The sequence below is a fragment of the Prionailurus bengalensis genome, chromosome B2 (genome assembly GCF_016509475.1).
Source record: "Prionailurus bengalensis isolate Pbe53 chromosome B2, Fcat_Pben_1.1_paternal_pri, whole genome shotgun sequence".
NCBI classification, from domain to species: domain Eukaryota; kingdom Metazoa; phylum Chordata; class Mammalia; order Carnivora; family Felidae; genus Prionailurus; species Prionailurus bengalensis.
Window position 1 is genome coordinate 104,814,312 of NC_057349.1, and position 19,401 is coordinate 104,833,712.

The 19,401-nt window shown below is 40.2% G+C and overlaps 1 protein-coding gene across 2 annotated transcripts in view; it reads left to right on the forward strand.

Annotated features, from left to right (window-relative positions):
- DSE (dermatan sulfate epimerase) overlaps positions 1-19,401 on the forward strand; it is an 81,785-nt gene that overhangs the window by 18,817 nt on the left and 43,567 nt on the right. Inside the window, exon 2 of one of the 2 annotated variants that reach the window (XM_043592163.1) lies at positions 9,187-9,655. In XM_043592163.1, the coding sequence (XP_043448098.1) occupies positions 9,240-9,655 (416 nt within the window). In that variant the 5' untranslated portion in view covers positions 9,187-9,239. Of the gene's footprint in view, positions 1-9,186; positions 9,656-19,401 lie in introns of those variants that run through there. The other variant, XM_043592164.1, reaches the window with a different exon arrangement.

A 19,401-nucleotide genomic window follows, 5' to 3' on the forward strand; every position in this document is an offset into this window, starting at 1 on the left:
GCTCAGTTGGTTAAGTGTCCAACTTCGGCTCAGGTCATGATCTCATGGTTCATGAGTTCAAGCCCTGCATCGGGCTCTGTGCTGACAGCTCAGAGCCTGGAGCCTGGTTCGGATTCTGTGTCTCCCTCTCTCTCTGCCCCTCTCCTGCTCGCACACTGTCTGTCTCTCTCTCTCAAAATTAAATGAACGTGAAAAAAAATTTTTTAAAGAAAATCAAAATTGTAATGAAGAGGTACCAATTAGAAGATGTCCAGTTGTTAGACTGCTAGATAAACTACAACTGATTTATAGCTTAGAAAGTAGAACCGTTTCGGGACTCCTGGCTGGCTCAGTCAGAGGAGCATGCAACTCTTGGTCTCAGGGTCATGAGTTTGAGCCCCACAATGGATGCAGAGATTACTTAAATAAGTACAACTTTTAAAAAAGTATAACCATTTCATTTCCTCTTTGTAAGCAAAATTAGCTACTTCAGTGTTCTCCCAAGTGATTTGTAGATCCTCCACCACACCTCTACCCTGCTTTCACTTTGCCTCCGTGAAAGTACAGATTTTACTTTCTTTCTATTTTCTGTAAGACAGCCATGCTCTCAAAAGCTGGATCTGACTTATTTGCTTATTTATTTAGGTAGTACCTTCATTTATTTGTTTTTTAAAGTAAGCTCTATGCCCATCATGGGGCTTGAACTCACAACTCTGAGATCGAGAGTCACGTACTCTACCAACTGAGCCAGCCAGGTGCCCCGAAAGCTGGACCTTAATGGTTCTTAGTTTTGTAGTAAGGTGCACCAGGCAGACAGAACTCTACTGCTAAATGATGCCTTCAGTTTGAGAACCACTAAATTACTTACTCAAGTAGCCCTCTGGTGAATGGGATCTGGAGCCTTCATTTTAAACATAATTTCGGTTAACCATTCTCACAGAAGAAAGTTATAGTTATCATTGTTGGCCTAAGAAAGAAGTGAGGTCCAGATTATATTGTGAGGAAATGTGTTATCTTCACAAACACTTTCCTGGGGACAGTGTTGGACTGCACAGAGCTGCACTTAACTTACAAACCTAACTTCAAGTTCCTCCAGTGCTGAGCATGAAGGTGATGTGTGCCATGATTATACATGGTGTGGTTTTGCTGTGTGGGTTCAGGGTTGTAATTACTCCCTCAGTAGCGTGTGTAAATTCTTAGGGGTTCCATATGCTGTAATTTCATATCGTGGATTTTTGTTTAGAAATGACTTTTTGGGGAGATATATTTCATTTCATCCTAAATAAGGAAAACAATAAGCCCTCAGTAAAAGGAACTTTCAATTTGATTAAGAGCCCTTGGTTTTAAATTTTTCTTTTTTGGCTGAGTCTATAGGCTTTACACATCAGGGAGTATAATTTTAGGGAATGATTGTATAGTACCAAAACCATATGTTTTCTTAGGATTTGATGTATGTAAGAATAATGTTAGATTTATTTCACTACAGAAATTTATGAAGGACATATAAGGTTTTATTTTGATATTGAGGTAAAATTATTTTTCAAAAAATTATCCAAATTATACATTTAATAAAAATTGAAATAGACAAGTAAGGAGAACCTTAAAAATATGTACATTCCGTTAGTTAAAAAATCCGTGGAAACAGTGGAGTAGTGTGTGTGAGACCACAGCAAGTTGTTTCTCAAATACTTGGAAATAGGTTTCTCTGAGAGTTAAATCCCAAAATAGATCAGAGAAGGAAATGTGCGGCTCTGTTACAATACGTTAGTGCTCTCAGGGCATCAGAGTTGCCTAAAACCCAATTAGAGGCCTAAAAATGAGGGAACTTGGTTTTCAGTGGAAGAACACACGAGAAAGAATTGCTGACGTCTACAGTGTGTATACATTTTCCAAGGAAGAGTGTTCTGTTGTCTGGTCAGCAGTTCTGCTTTAGCCCTTCATGGATATGGGCACATCCAGTTCTACTGTGGGAGGTATTTGTCCTAATCACGTAACTAACTGACTGCTGGGCCCATCCATTGGCTTGGGCAAACTGGAGCCAGTACTCTTGAGCTGAGCTTGATGGGTTTGGTGGCAGGAGCTGTGGGACATGTATATTTTGCTCTTCTTTCCTAAATGATTCAATTAAAAAATGTTTGTTCTTAATGATACCCCAAGGGCATCTGTGATAAATGCTGACAACACAGCCTCCTTTCAAGCAAATTATGCTCTTAACTGGTTGAGTTACCCCAATCCCAGGGCCTCTCCCCCAGCAATTATCTAATAATTTTACTCCTTGTGTACATTTCTGATAAAGTCAGAAAATATCTCCCAATCTGACTGATGGTTGTATTTCTTATGAATGAATGCACTGATACCCTGGGAGAGAAGGGTTTTAGTTTTATCATCATCAGATAGCACATCCCAGGATGATCAGCTGGAATACTGATGACATTGCCTGAGCCAACAGCAGACCCTTGAGGTTAGGGTCTTATCAACTCAGGCAGTGGCAACAGATGTCTCCCAAGTACTCATGCATCCCTTCAGTCATATAAATTTGTTACTAGGAAACACTCCCCAGCCAGAGATTTTCTTTTCTAGTCCCTGTTATATACTGGCTCTTTTGAAAGAATACAGTAAGAAGCAGTCACCTTTTATACACCCAAGAATTACAGACCTTGGGAGGCAGTCAAACTCAGATAATCATTTATTTAATCATTATTCTTTTCTTTGAGGGCCAAACCCCTGCCCAGTACTTAAAAATCTCAAGGGTTATATTCATTCTTTTCCAGTGAGTATTGAGCGAGCTAATGAAATATGTGTTAGAGTCAGGAGCATTGTGTTTGAGTTTCAGCTAAGTTTCTTTTTTTTTTTTTTAATTTTTTTTTAATGTTTATTTATTTTTGAGACAGAGAGAGACAGAGCATGAATAGGTGAGGGGCAGAGAGAGAGGGAGACACAGAATTGGAAACAGGCTCCAGGCTCTGAGCCATCAGCCCAGAGCCTGACGCGGGGCTCGAACTCCCGGACCGCGAGATCGTGACCTGGCTGAAGTCGGACGCTCAACCGACTGAGCCACCCAGGCGCCCCAAGTTTCAGCTAAGTTTCTAACAAGTGCTCGACCTTGCTCAGTCAGTTAATATCTGTGATTCTCCTTCTTTTGCTCCTTTTTCTTTCAAAAAAACTTTTATGGATGGATTAATATAACCTTGCATGCCCCAAACTTCTTCCCTTTTATTAAAAATATTTATAGAGCTCTGGGGTGCCTGGTGGCTCAGTCGGTTAAGCGTCTGACTTCGGCTCAGGTCATGATCTCAGTTCCTGGGTTCGAGACCTGTGTCAGGCTCTGTGCTGACAGCTCAGAGCCTGGAGTCTGTTTCAGATTATGTCTCCTTGTCTCTCTCCCCACCCTCAAAAATAAATAAACATTAGAAAAATTATTTATAGAGCCCTTCCTTCATGTCAGGTTCTATGTGAAGTGCATCACATAATATTTAATCACTCTGTGAAGTGATGGATGAGAGAATGGAGACTTTGAGAGCAGGAGTCAGTTGATCAAAACTAGCAGACAGCAGAGCAGGGGTTTATACTCATGTCTGCCCAGCTCCATGCCCGGTGTTAATCATAATGTAAGAGTGTTTTTAATCCATCTTAATTTGGGACATGTTTTACTTTCTACAGGGTAATCTCAGTCTTCAATCCTTATACTTTCTACATTTTCTGAAGCCAAGGAAATTGAAAGACCTTTTGTATCATCATGTGTTTCATTTATAAACTGTCCCAGACCATTTGGAAACCTTCATTTTTGAAACTCGATGTTACTAGTCTAGTTTCTAGTTCTTTTTCTTCTCGGCATATTCTTTCTGTGCTTTCTTTGTGTAAGGATGGCAAAAATGGAACTTTTAATGTCACTGAATATTGTTAAAAATTTCATTAAAGAAAAGAATGTTGGCTTATTTAAGAGATTGGGTTCTAGTTTTGCCTGTAAGATACTGTTAGAGAATCAGTAGACACTAACTCTAAATACTGTTTGTAATATTAAGTTATTATAAATTAAAGATCAAATGTGTGAAAAGCATTTTACACAAAATTTCTCTGTGTGTCAGTAACCATAACAGCTGCAGTGGATTGTTGGAACCAGGATTAAAGCAAAATAATTTTAGGCTTATTGTTGCTTTGTGAGGACCTACTTAAAACAATTAGAATTCAGGCATCCTCTTAGACACCTGTTGTGTTATTTGGCTTGGCCTAAGCATAATGTCAAACTTTGGACTGCTACTGATATAAGCAGGGTGGAGATGATTAAATTGCTGTCTCAATTATCTGGTAGTGACAGGTTAATTCTTAAATGACTACAGTATATTACAGTCATTGATTAGGTCAAAATTTAGGAATGTTTTCCTTTCCGAGCTGTGTTGAGTGAGACAAAAGAATGGGAAGAAAAGCTGGATAAGGAAAGTCAGTGTGTTATAGGAGAAGAGAAAGACTTTTAGGGGAAATGAGGCTCAGTAGAGTCATTCAGAACTATCCTGAGAATTGAACTATGGGTAGACTGAAATATTAGTGGCACCTGCTGAGGGTTGCTCGTGATTTTGCCGTATTGAAAATGCTATGCTCTGAGCTGGGCCAAATGCAGCCTGAAGATTGAAGGGAGTTGACAGTGCTCTGCTGTGTCTGCAACACACTGAACTGGGGGGAGAATGGCTTGAGAGATCATCCACAGACCTCTGAAAGTATAGACTTGTCCAGCGTGTGTCTGTGTGTGAATGAGTGTGTGTGTGTGTGTGTGTGTGTGTGTGTGTGTGTGCGCGCGTGCATGTGCATGCGTGTGTGTGTGTGTGTGTGTGTGTGTGTGTGTGTGTGCTCTGAGCTGTCAGCCCACAGGCCAACACGGGGCTCGAATTCAGGAACTGTGAGATCATGACCTGAGCCAAAGTCGGACGCATAACATACTGAGCCCCCTAGATGCCTTCTAGTTGGCCATTCTGGTAAACTCAGTGGCCATTGTTTTACTCAGCATTTCAACATCTTCCAGTAGTCATTCAGCTATCACCTTCAACAATTTTTGCCTTATCTATTTACTTTTTTTTAATATAAACTTTTAAACTTAAATTTGTTGTAAATAGGAATTTTATATCTGCTGTTAAAACTTCAGGTTAGATGTACTAGTTATAGTTTTTCCTAACATACATTGAAATAAGTTGGCATAAAACCTGTCCATCTGTGGTCTACCTAAAATTATCTTGAGAAATGCTCCTTTCATGTTATTCCAACTCTTCACAGAGTGGTACACAGAATGCTGAAGGTAGAAGTTTAAATATGTATATATTAAAATAATTTCTTTAATACGTATTTTTTTTTCAACGTTTATTTATTTTTGGGACAGAGAGAGACAGAGCATGAACGGGGGAGGGGCAGAGAGAGAGGGAGACACAGAATCGGAAACAGGCTCCAGGCCCTGAGCCATCAGCCCAGAGCCCGACGCGGGGCTCGAACTCACGGACCGCGAGATCGTGACCTGGCTGAAGTCGGACGCTTAACCAACTGCGCCACCCAGGCGCCCCAATACGTATTTATTTTTTAGAGAGAGAGACAGAGACAGAGAACACAAGTCGGGGAGGGGCAGAGAGAGTGAGGAGACACAGAATCTGAAGCAGGCTCCAGGCTCCAAGCTGTCAATGCAGAGCCTGATGAGGGGCTCGAACCCACGAATTGTGAGATCATGACGTGAGCTAAGGTCAGAGCTTAACCAACTGAACCACCCAAGTGCCCCCCAGAAGGTAGAAGTTTAAAGAGGAAACCCAAAGACTAGAAATAGGGGCTTTTTAATGGAATTTTCTAGACAGACTTAAGATGGTAGACGTCTCCTTTTAGGTTATCAGCCTCAGTAGTTTGGGTTAGGCTTTAATTAGGTTTAATTTCTTTCTTTTTTATCTTTCTTTCAAAATTATTTTTAGGCTGCAGGAGTTTCTAGGCCTTGTAAATAGTTTGTTTCCTCTATAAGTTTCCTAGCAGAATTTTTTTCTGAAAAATTCTAAACTTGCTTTGGCTTCAAATAAGGGGGAATAAGGTTTCTCCTTTCTCATTTTTAATGATGATAGCTACTCTGCCAGTCCTAAGCCCAAGGGTTAATTCAGTTCAGCCAGCATCAGGAGCTGCCTTTTCCTCGTCAAGCACAGTGTTAAGCCCTGTGATACAAAGAGGAAGCTATGGTCCCACCTTCTGTGAGGCACAGCATATAAACCGCCAGAATAGTTCCATGTGATACAAGGATGTGCCAAATACAGAAGAAATGAACTCTTTGGGTAGGTCAACAAAGGCCTTAATCACCAGGAGAGCTGCGAAGGCTGGGTGGTTGAGTGCAATGTAATAAGAAGGCAACATAGTCTGTGACACGATGAACGCTGTGGTCCTTTCTTTTCAGGCAGTCTTTGTGATTGTTCTGTGGAATTTCTGTGGGTTCTGCATCGATCCACATGGTATTCCAACAAGAATTAATGTCTTAAATGTGTGGTAGGTAGCTCACAGCCTTTCTGCCCTCATACCCGCATGTGAATTTGAAGCAATAACTAGGGAACTTTCAACAACAGTTGGCATGTTGAGATGGCATCATTCCCAAAACAACATCTTAATGAGGTTCTGTGCTTCAGGAGCAACTCTTCTTGTTTAAATACACTTAGCCATGACCTACGTAACTGGACGCAATGTGGCAGAAGTGCCTGGGATCACAACATGAGTCCTACATTGTAAGGGATCCTCTGGAGCGCCCCACTACCTCAGTAACTCTGGACCTGAGTAGGAGGATAGTATGGATAACAGGAGGAGGAAGAGAATAAAACCAATCTGCCTGTAGCTATGTTTAGGGAATGTTGGTATAGGATCTAAGACAAATTCTAGTCTCCCAGTGGGTTCTTAGCCATCCCTGCAAAATCCAGCACCTCACAAACACCTAGAACGTGAGCTACACATTCAAAAATGAGTAGTTGAGAGAAGATCTTCAATTAAGCATCAAAGGAAAAACTCCTAATCCATCCTCACACTGGGTGCCTAAAACCTCCAGAGTGTTAATTGCATTGGTAACTGCATCCAGCCTTAGACTTTGGGGGATTTAACATATGCAAGCTCTTTTTTTAATTGTTTGCATGGATATTCAATGAAAAAGAGCAAAAAATAAGCCTCGGAGTGGAGGTGGGGGCAGTGGGGACTAAGCATGACTTCAGACCCAGCCATGTCTCTGTGTTGCCAGAGACCACACCCCTCCTCAGATATAACCACGGAGGACTATTTCTTTTGGCCAGGCCTCTGACCTTGAAGGGTCTAGCCAGCCGCCGTGAAGCTTTGGGTGCTAGACATAATATGAGTAGATTCCAAGAGTTATTTCTATTTCATATATTTTATTTAGCATGGCTATACCAAATTTTTTTTTAATTCATCACAAGTTCTACTCTTGAAATACATCTAAAATGCTTTGCAAAATTGCTGCCATTGAATTTCATACATATAGTCTAAAACACATTCAGAAATATAAAGAATATTAGAATTAATGGCAGTGTCCATAAGTGATGCCATATTGCCTTTTTCTTGGAGATACAGCAAGCTGAGAGTGTGGATTGATCTCCAATGTGTGTTAAATCTTTAGTTTTCTTTCTTGTGAATTTGATGAGGCAGTTTTTCCTTGGAAAAATAGTTTGTGTTCAGCTGGGGAGGTTGATTTTTCTCCATCAGTTTCTCTCTTTAATAATTGAAAACTACTGTTCATTATTTACATAAAACTGTCTTTTTCTGGTCTGCTTTCTATAACCTTTCCCCTCTGAAGAATTTTAAGAATTCCCTGACTTTCCTCTGGGGGATTTTATGCCTGCTTTATCCCAGATGTAGGACATAGACTAGGCTGAGGTTTTCTTTTTTCTTTTCTCTCTTTTTTTAAATGTTCTTGTATTTGAAAGACGTTCTTTTAACCTGTGCCACTGAAAAAAGGGTTTTTAAGAAAGTTAAGTGGTTAAGAAAATATGAGCTTGGTTTCAATGTCTGACTTACTGGATGACATACCAAAATCCCATGTGCAAAATGAAAAAGTGGGCAGCAGTGTCAAATAATAAGGGGAAAATGCACACATGTTCTTTCAGCCTTTTGATTCTGGGGTTTTATTTTCTGAGTGAAGGCCTGTCAGTTTCTAGTCCCAGCAGCTCCTTGTCTGGTCTTTCACTGCATACTTGGCTGATGTCAGCCCAGGGATTGCAAGGGCTTGGCTGACGGTTTACCCTGCTTTGTCTTCTCCGTCCCCACCTTCTGCTGACACAAAGAGAATATAGCCTTACTCGTAATATTTTGTCTGCTCACATTCTTACAGATGTATTGATCCTAATCCCTGCTTTAGAATGCAGATTGTTAGGAAGCTGGGAGAGGCCAGAGTAAAGGAGCCTATATGAAGAAAGACAGGATTAGGATGCCTGGGTGGCTCAGTGGGTTAAGCATCCGGCTCTTGATCCGAGCTCAAGTCTTGATCTCAGGGTCGTGAATTCAAGCCCTGCATTGGGCTCCACACTGGGGGTGAGGCCTACTTAAAAAAAGAAAAAAGGAAAGACAGGATTTTTCTTCTTTCCTAATGTCCATTCAGATTCCCAGACAACATTTCACCACCAGCTTTTGGTTACTGTGGTTTTCATATTAATGTCTAAAAAATACCATAAAATCTAAACTTTTTTTGTATGACAAAGTGTGAGAAAAATACCAAGGAGAGTTTTTCTTCCCTGCTTGAGCAAATATATTACGTGGTTTCCCCAAGTCCAAAGTTCTGTTTCCCTCAGTGAATATATATCTGATGTATCCTGTTTAATTGATTAATTAATAAAATTAGATTATTTTTATTTAAGTATGGTTGAGACACAGTGTTACATTAGTTTCAGGTGAACAACTTAGTGACTTGGCAGTTTTGGACATTATGCTGTGCTCACCACAAACGTAGCTACCATCTGTCACCATGCAACGCTATCATAATATCATTGACCGTATTACCTATTATGTTGTACCTTTTATTCCCGTGACTAAATTATTAGGTTTTAGTAAGTCTCTTCCTAGCTCAGATTTTTGTTGCATTTTTTAAAAAAACCTAAATCCATAAGCTTTATTTTTTAGATATTTAGACCTCATAATACAAGCAAAGTTGTGTTTCCTATTGGTCATGTTCCCCTGGTTGACATACCCTTTTCTTCCTTTTTCCTCATGTAGGATCTTTCGAAGATGGTTTGGCTGCCTTGGAGACTTGGAGATCTGATGCCACGATGAGGACTCACACACGGGGGGCTCCCAGTGTGTTTTTCATATATTTGTTTTGCTTTGTGTCAGCCTACGTCACCGACGAGAACCCAGAAGTCATGATTCCCTTCACCAATGCCCACTACGACAGCCACCCGATGCTGTTCTTCTCCAGGGACGAGGTGGCGGAGCTCCAGCTCAGGGCTGCGGGCTCCCATGAGCACATTGCCGCCCGGCTTACCGAGGCCGTGCACACCATGCTGTCCAGCCCCTTGGAGTACCTCCCTCCCTGGGACCCCAAGGACTACAGCGCCCGCTGGAATGAAATTTACGGCAACAACTTGGGCGCCTTGGCAATGTTCTGTGTGCTGTATCCTGAAAACATTGAAGCTCGAGACATGGCCAAAGACTACATGGAGAGGATGGCAGCTCAGCCTAGTTGGTAGATTTTTGTCTTTTTCTTCTTACTGTATTAACTCTGTAATTTAAAGAAATGAATTTATACTCAGATGAGATTTCAGAGGTCAGATTTTCACATAGGTGTGTGTGAGTGGAGGGGAGGAGTTGCTTGTTATTTGTGGTGTCAGCGGCTTATGAATGGTCCACAGTTTCAAAAGACCCAGTAACGTCCATGTTTAAAGTTAGCAGGAAAATATTTAGCTACAGCCTAGCCAAAGAAAACATAATTTGTTGAATTGAGTAAATACCATCATCTCAATTGTTGAGAATTCTTTCCCCCCTGTTTAACAAGCATGTATTACGGTCATCTGGCTTTAGATTTTGCTTGAGCCCCAAGTGGTTAAGACTTTTGCCAACAAGAGTTAGCCAGTTAAGATCTCTTTACATTTTATGACAATTAGGAGCTAAAAATGAATGTGATAGGATTAACTGGCAATTTATAAACAAGATCTTATCCAATAACTACCAAACTATACTTATCCAAGAACTACCAACATTAGGAAAACCAGTGTTGTGTAATTATGTGAGGAATTCTAATTACATAATAATTTACTTCAGATTTCCAAGATTTGAAAACAAACTTACTACTTCCTTGTTGATTAGCTTAAATTTATTTTATTTGTTTATAGTGAATGTGTCTACCTGCTGTCAGAAAGATAGGCAATGAGTTGATTAGGGATCCTGTGGGTATTCTTACTTGAACTGTGTTTTTTGTTTTTGTGGTTTTTTTGTTTTCTTTTTTGCTGTTAGCACATTTTTATTTTATTTATTTATTTTTAATATAATTTATTGTGAGGTTGGCTCATATACAGTGTATACAGTGTGCTCTTGGTTTTGGGGGTAGATTCCTATGATTCATCACTTGCATACTTAAACTGTGTTTTAATGCATATTCATGGTATAATTGCACCAAAAAAATACAAATTATATGAAATATCCTTTTAAAATTACAGAGGCTGCTACTTTTTTATAGGGCTATAGACAGCTCATTTTTAAATGCTTAGAAAAAAATCAGTGAATACATATAATGCTGTGATGAGTTATATCCCACACATCACAGGGGTGAAAAATGGTCATTTGCAAGCTTCCTGAATTCAGTCAATATGGTAATGAAATTTAATTCTTCCCAAATTTCTGCCAGTATCATCAAGAATGCTGTTTGCTTATAGAGTTTGAAGGGTTTTCTGGAATTTCTTAATGAAGAACATTACGGAAGACCTGGTGTTAAATCCATATCAGAGCTGACTTTTTAAGATTCGTTGTTAGGTGTGTATAATCATTTTGAAGCTTATAATATTTTAGGTTGGAAACAACCTTTTTATTTGGTTTGTTTCAAAATTGAGCCATGTATGCAGTTGTTTCTGATTTTGATTTTAATTAACTGAGTTTACTCTATTCCTGACACCAAGAAAGAAAACAAAATATGTGTGAAATTTATTTGATATTTGAACTATGAGATTATATTATCAAATGTTATAATTACTCATTTGACATTGTGCCATTGGCTAAAATGGCAACCATTAAATACTTTATTTAGGAAAAAAAAACTGTTGCCTATAAAGCTGTTTTTCTTTTCTTTTTAAAAAAAGTTTATTTATTTTGAGAGAGAGAGAGAGAAAGCACACAAGATGGGGAAGGGTAGAAAAAGAGGGAGAGAGAGAAAATGCCAAGCTGGCTCTGCACTGTTAGCACAGAGCCTGATGTGGGGCTTGAACCCACAAACCGTGAGATCGTGACCTGAGCTGAAGTCAAGAGCTGACACTTAACTGACTGAACCACCCAGGTGCCCTTTCTTGTTTGTTTGTTTGTTTAATGTTTATTTAAATTTGAGAGGGAGAGAGTATGCACAAGCAGTGGAGGAGCAGAGAGAGAGGAAGAGAGAGAATCCCAAGCAGGCTCCGCACTGTCAGCTCACACACTGACAAGGGCTTGATCCCACAAACCACGAGATCATGACCTGATTGGACGCTTAACTGACTGAGCCACCCAGGCGCCCCCGTGTTTGAAATTTATTTGGAGATTTTACTCATTGTTCAAATGACTTTCTAAACTAGAACATCTGTTTAATTCACAAAGTTTTCCTTTTGGCCTTGTTCCATTAAAATGCTCAGTGATGCTCCCCTGGGCCCTTTTCTTACGCCTGTAAGAATCTGAAGGTAACGCCAACGAAGAAGGCTTAGGGGAACATAATGGTGGTGTGTCTTTTATCTGGTATTAAGAAGAAGTACATCTGAGGTGTACATGCATATAAGTTTCTTAATGTGGTTTATTTTTCAGTTGAGTATTTTGTAGGTAAAGAGCTAAAAGGTAACATCTCTATATTCACTTATTTAAGGCTTTGGGGCCATCGTAAAAGAAAAGTTACAGGAAAATACTATCTAATTATACTGATATAATATATAATATTCTGTATAATATATAATTATATGTTTGATATAATATATAATACTAATATAATTATACTGATATAACTGTTACGTGTCCATTTTATATAATGCATACCATAAAGTACAAAGGGAGTCTGAAAGATTGATCCCAAGGGTGGTAGTGATTGAAAAACAAGAGCGTGCAAAACTTCTTTCTTCTCTTAGCATCATACTTGCGTGGGTCTCCCAGTACCCCAATGCGTGGGCTGCACAGAAAGATGAGTCCTGTCTGTGTGCTGTATGTGCCTTTGCAGAGATGCCACATTCTCTCTCACACTCTCCTTGGTTCTTCTGACTTCTTCATAGTAGTAAAAGTAGCAGAATAATTTAAGTTTGTTCTTAACTTAGTTCTAAAAATCAAATTCAGGGGCCCCTGGGTGGCTCAGTCAGTTAAGTGTCTGACTTCAGCTCAGGTCATGATCTCATAGTTTGTGGGTTTGAGCCCCGCATGAGACTCTGTGCTACAGCTCAGAGCCTGGAGCCTGCTTTGGATTCTGTGTCTCCCTCTCTCCCTACCCCTGTCCTGCTCGTGCTCTGTCTCTGTCTCTCAAAAATAAATAAATGTTTAAAAAAATGTTTAAATAAAAGCAAATTTGAAAAGATGTCATTTTTAACCTCTGTATAAAGTGGCAAATCATTTTCAGCTGTAGATCTCATCTTCCAAATGAGAACTAGAATTTGGGCTGCAGTTGGCTCTGTATTAGATGAAAGCTTGATGAGAGCTTGGGACTCCTGGTGGCTCAGTCGGTTAAGCATCCAACTCTTGATTTTGCTCAGGTCATGATCTCATGATTGTGGGATCGAGCCTTGCATCCGACTCTGCACTGAGCGTGGATCCTATTTGAGATTCTCTCCTTCTTTCACTGCCCCTCCCTACCTCAAAAAAAAAAAAAAAAAGTACTTAATATGAAATCATTTGGAGAAAGCTTAATGACCTGATACCCTAAATCTAGAGCTGGTAACAATAGAAATGCATTTTGATTCACTTAAAGTAAATTCACTTTTTATATAATTCAATTTTTATATAGTGTCACCTAGTCACTAGAGCAAGGTCTGTGTATGTCATTGGCCTTTGGGGGTATTCTCATTTATAAATGGTTGCTTTCTACCTTCAGACCTTACATAGTTAAAAAGAACACAGCCAGGGGGTGCGTGGGTGGCTCAGCTGGTTACTCATCTGACTCTGGATCTCAGCTGAGGTCATGACCTCATGGTTTGTGAGTCTGAGCCCCACATTTGAGCCCAATACTGGACCCTGCACTGACAGCATGGAGTCTGCTTGGGATTCTCTCTCTCTGCCCACTTGTGTTCTCTGTCTCTGTCTCCCAAAAATAAATGAATAAATAAACATTAAAAAAAAAAAAAAGAACACAGCTAGACTTCAAATAAATATTCTCCATCAGTTCCCCACCCCCCCAACCTCCCAGAAGCTTAAAATTTAAGATAGGAAAAAAATAAAAGCAGTTCTTAGTAGGGATTTAAAGAAATATCCAGAAAGTCAATTTTTGGAGTTTTGGGAGTCAGCATATATTACTCTACTTTCCTAAAATTTTCATGTGTATATTTTCATTTACTTATTTCTACTATACCTTTCCTCCCACAAGACTGAGGAAACAAAAAATATAAGATTGAAATTAGAAGTAGCTGAGAAAGAAAGGGAAAGAAAAAGGTTGGGGATATCAGCTGAATTAAGAATGAGACCGTTGTAAAATGTTGTCCCTCACAGACCATGAGTGGGCCAAAGTGGGCCCGGCGTTTTTCGACAGCAAAGAGAGTAGGCTTCGTTAGTTCTGAAGTGTAGGGTGTCCATGATATCAAAAACGGATCAGTTATTTTACAGAACTACTACCTTTGAGCCAAGCACCAGACAGAAATGTCTCCTGGGGTTTGGGGGAAGAATCTTCCCAATGATCTCATGAACACCCTTACAGTGCACGTGTGATGAGTTGCTTGCATGGTGCTGTTTTTTACGCCAGACCAGACTAATGTTAAAGGCAGGGTTGTGTCTTTGGCTCACACATGTATCCTCCAGCTCGTAGCATGGCATGAAGTAGATTTCTGTCCAGTGAATGAATATACCATAGCATCCCTGGATAAAGCATCTCCAAAGTGAAGTTCATTGAAATACAGGGATGTATGGTTCAGCCTCAGACCACTTTTTTTTCCCCTAGTCTAGCTTAATCCTTCAGTAGAATTTTGTATATGTATCGGGCAGGCTCCCTGTACATTGTGTACCTCACTTAAGCTAGCGATCAGTAGATACCATTATACTCCTTAGGAAGTTCTTGCAGGGATCTATAGCTAAAAACAAACAAAGGAAGTAGAAAAAAACTCACTCGTGATTATTGGAAAACACTACAGATCCTTAACCTCTTAAGAAACGTGCAGTTAGGTTGATCCTATTTTACTTAATAACGTGAAGAGATGAGTGCATTTAAAAGAGATTTAAGATAAGATTGTAACAAAAAGGATTTGTTGTTCAGCTCTAGTTGATAGCATATAGCAATCCTGTGTGCATTTCCAGGCAACAGGCTTTTTTGTCTAAGCATTGTACACCCTGGGGAACGGGCCTTGCATAGTGGTCTTTGGAGGCAAAACAGTGCTGGCAAGAAACTGAGGTTTCCACAGGTTTAAAAACCTGCCATTTTATTCGCCATGCATCCTTTGGCAGGTGTTTTACCCTGTAGAAACCTCAGTTTCTTCATCTATAAAATGTGGATGAGCCTTCCTGTGCAAAATAGTTCTCGGGATTAAATGAGATAATGCATGTAAAGCTTTTAGCGTTATGTACCTGGCCTGTAGCTTTACTAAAAAGCCTATTATCTTTAGATATGAACATGCAGTTTGATTCTCAAGTTTCTTGATACACACTACTCTGTTTTACCTGCTCTGTCACTCCGGAGTTGTGTTTTTGAGAAGGATTCATTGTGAATCATGCTTTCTTCCTTTCTTTATAGTATTTTTGCTTACTTATCGTCAGAAAATAAATCACAGAGGAAAGAAATTACTTCATTCTTGCATTGGAGCCAGTCAGCTACAGGAAATCAGAACTGGTGAGGGAAACAAAGAAAGTTGAACTTTGGGACAGAGAAGTAATTGTACTTTGATTTGCAACAGACTGAGTACTAAATCCTTGCCTATGAATCGCAACTTCTGGACAGTGATATCCGAGAGTGTATTTGCAAAATAAAATAAAATAAAATAATAAAATGAAGGAGAGGAAAAAAGAAAAAAGAAAGGAAAGCCTCTGGCATATGGAAATGAACCAATCAGTCTTATTCCTGTACATTCCAAAATGAAGTGTGTGCCTGTCTTTCTCAGTGTGGCCTGCTGGCTCCGAATGCAGTTCCCTACAGCTGTTTTGCAGACTTTTTACTTTTCTAAGTTGTTCGGTAAGGCTGGGAATCAAAGGAAGGGGGAGGGTGTAGCTGGGTCCCAACACGCGGAGCCACAGCACTGTGAGTAAAAAGATCAGGTTTTCCTCTCCTGACTTTACAGTGGTGAAGACTGGGAGGCTTAGCCCAGAATGCACCTGGAAACCATTGGATTCCTGGGAAACAAATGTTGGGCTCTCAGAAAACCCAGCCCCCAGTTCTCCTGCCTTTTTGTCATTCCTGTTTCTCCTTCCTTTTACCCTTTCCCTTATCGATTTGCCGCTCTTTTTCTCTGTTCTTCTCATTCTGTGATCTAGAAGAAGTGATCCCTTTTTACCCTACTTCAGATCCTTGAAAATAGAAGGCTAAAACTGATGACTATGAGGCTTTTGATGATAGTCAGATGTTTTATAAAAGAGAGCCTACATTTATTTTATTTATTTTTTTAAGTAAACTCTACCCCCAATGTGGGGCTTGAACTCATGACCCTGAGACCAGGCGTTGCATGCTTTCCTGACTGAGCCAGCCAGGCTGCCCGATGATCAAATTCTTAAAAATGTATAGAAACACATGTTAGGAACCTGGCCACTGGGAATTCTCTTCTTGGAGGCTATTTAATAAGCAGGTTGTTGCCAGTATAATAATAAACGAAGACATTGGGTAAGGATTGAGATCAGGTGACCCATGGTGGGAGGAAGCATGTGAAGAGTGGCTAATTGAGAGGTGACGTCGGGTGTGCGGGTTAGCCGAGCATCTCCTTTGGGGTATGATTGTTCGATACACAACAAGCAAAGCGTTCTCCACCTATTATTTCAACTGCTGGTGAGGATAAAGTAGTTTTAACAATGCTTCTTTCTAACAACAAATTTAGACGTTCTACAGCAGCTATGATCATACACAAGTGAGCAGAAATCCCAAGTTAATTTTTCTGGTTTTCTTGTTGTTTGACTCTCAGAGTCCGTATTGGTGATGAGTGACTCTCTCTCCTACCCCTCCTGCCCTTTTAGTGTCATTTTGCCTTTTTAAGTGTAACATGGGCTTTTAGAGTTCCCAGAGGGAGCCATGCTTAAGGCCAGAGGAGTTCTTGTTCATCTTTTGATAGAGCTCTAAGTCAGTGCTCCTCACCCCATATATACAAACAGGGGCAACACAAGTGGTCCATGTGGTCTTTACAATCTGGACGCTTAAATTTTTCTAATATGAAAAACTTGCCAAGCATGATGTTTGAATTTTGTGCATTTCTTGCCCCTTATCTGGAGGGAAAACATTAATTGACAAGTGCTGCTATGTGTCTGTATTCTGTTCCAATGATGCTTCATAGTCATTTTTTTTTAAAGTTGGCTTTCTCTGTCAGGTAAAATAGCAATCAATTTAATACTACTTAAGATGTAGGGTCTTCAGGCACCTGGGTGGCTCAGTCGGTTGAGCATCCAACTTCCGCTCAGGTCACGATCTCACAGTTCATGAGTTCGAGCCCCACGTCAGGCTCTCTACTGTCAGCTTGTCCGCACAGAGCCCGCTTTGGATCCTCTGTCTCCCTCTTTCTGCCCCTCCCCACCCCATGCTCTCTCAACAATAAATAAATCTTAAAAAAAAAGGGGGGGTCTTGCCGACATTAGGTTCTTACTAACGCCGTACAGATATTTCTAACTCCTAGAGAGTAATAATGACGTGAGTATGCCCGTGGAGTCTCTTATAAGTGAATAGTTCATTTTACCTTAGTGATCTTCAGAGTGGCTTTTTATTTCTTCCTCTCCTTCTGCCATATCCATTGAGGGAACATGTTTTAGCCATGCTTAACACAGTCTGCCTCATCCATCTTTCCTTTTCCTTTCCAGTGTCAATATGCTGCATTGGGACAGCAGGAAGAGACATTGTCAGGGGCCTCCAGATCACTGCTTATCCCACATAAACCTGTGATTTAGAAGCTTTGTGTGTGGGATGGCTTGGAGGGGAGGAATCAGGAGGAGGGAAAATAGGTAGAAGCTTATAATATTAGTCCAGGAAGGAAATGAAGACCACAGTTAAGACAGTGAGGGTGGAGAGGGGCACCTGGGTGGCTCAGTTGGTTAAGCATCTGGCTCTTGATTTCAGCTCAGGTCATGACGTCACAGCTCGCAAGATCGAGCCCTGCATTGGGCTCTGTGCTGACAGCACAGAGCCTGCTTGGGATTCTCTCTCCTCTCTCTTTCTCTCTCTCTCTCTCTCTCTCTCTCTCTCTCTCTCTCTCTCTCCCCACCCTCTCTCGCAAAATAAATAAACAAAATAAACAAAATAAAAAAAAAAAAGGACCGTGAGGGTGGAGAGAAGGAATGATTTTAAAAGACACTTAGGACAGAGAAGCTGCACAGGGATTGATTGGATACGAGATACTTTCTCACCATGTAGTTCTGTCATCAGAATTCTATAGATGTCCTTTTTTTGGGTAGGGGGAGTTAATAATTGTCTTTATTTCCTCTTAATCTTAGGTCATGAGTTTGGGCATCACATTGGACACAGAGCCTACTTAAAAAATGAAAAATTATGGGGTGCCTGGGTAGTGCAGTCGGTTGAGGGTCCGACTTCAGCCAGGTCACGATCTCGCGGTCCGGGAGTTCGAGCCCCGCTTCAGGCTCTGGGCTGATGGCTCAGAGCCTGGAGCCTGTTTCCGATTCTGTGTCTCCCTCTCTCTCTGCCCCTCCCCTGTTCATGCTCTGTCTCTCTCTGTCCCCCAAAAAAATAAATAAACGTTGGAAAAAAAATTTTAAAAAAAATGAAAAATTAAACAATGGTCTATTTCATATCTGCAAAAAATCATACTACAGGTCCAATTCATTTATAACAAATATACAAATAGATTAGGGTTTTTTTTTTAACATTTATTTATTTTTGAGAGACAGAGCAAGCAGGGGAGGGACAGAGAGAGAGGGAGACACAGAATCTGAAGCAGGCTCCAGGCTGTCAGCACAGAGCCTGATGTGGGGCCTGAACCCACAAACTGTGAGATCATGACCTGAGCTGAAGTCAGCTGCTTAACCAACTGAGCCACTCGGGTGCCCCAAGTTTTTTTTTAATTGAAGTACAGTTGACATACAATATTATATTAGTTTTAGCTGTATAACAAAATAACTCAACAATTATATGTTATAAAATGTTCACCACAAGGAGTATAGTTACCATCTGTCACCATATGAAGTTATTATAATATTATTGACTATATTCCCTGTGCTGTACTTTTCATCCCTGTGACTATTTTATTTCTAGAAGTTTGTACCTCTTAATCCCCTTTACCTATTTTGCCCATCCCCCCCACATTCTTCCCCTCTGGTACCTACTGGTTCTCTGTATTTATGGGTCTGTTTTTGTTTTGTGTATGTGTGTTTGTTTATTCATGTGTCTTTTTTTGTCTGATTTATTTCACTTAGCATAATAGCCTCTACACCCATCCATGTTGTCAAGAATGGCAAGATTTCATTCTTTTTATGGCTGAGTAATATTCCGTCTCTGTACACACCACATCTTCTTTATCCATTTATCTATCAGTGGACACTTAGGTTGCTTCCCGATCTTGGTTATTGTAAATAATGCTGGAAGAAACATGGGGTACATACATCTTTTTGAATAAGTATTTTTATTTTCTTTGGGTAAATACCCAGAAGTGGAATTACTCGATCATATGGCATTTTGATTTTTAATTTTTTGAGGAACCTCCATACCATAGTGGCTGTAGCAAACTACATTCTCACCAAAAGTGCATGAGGGTTCTCTTTCCTCCATATCTTCACCAACACTTAATATTTCTTGTCTTTTTGTCACTAGCCATTCTGACTGATATGAGGTAACATATAGGTATTCTTAAAAAGACAGATCCCTGGGCTCTACACAGACTCCGTGAATCACCGTCTCTTGGAGCCAGCCAAACCACCCCCAACCCCGTGTGATTCTGAGAC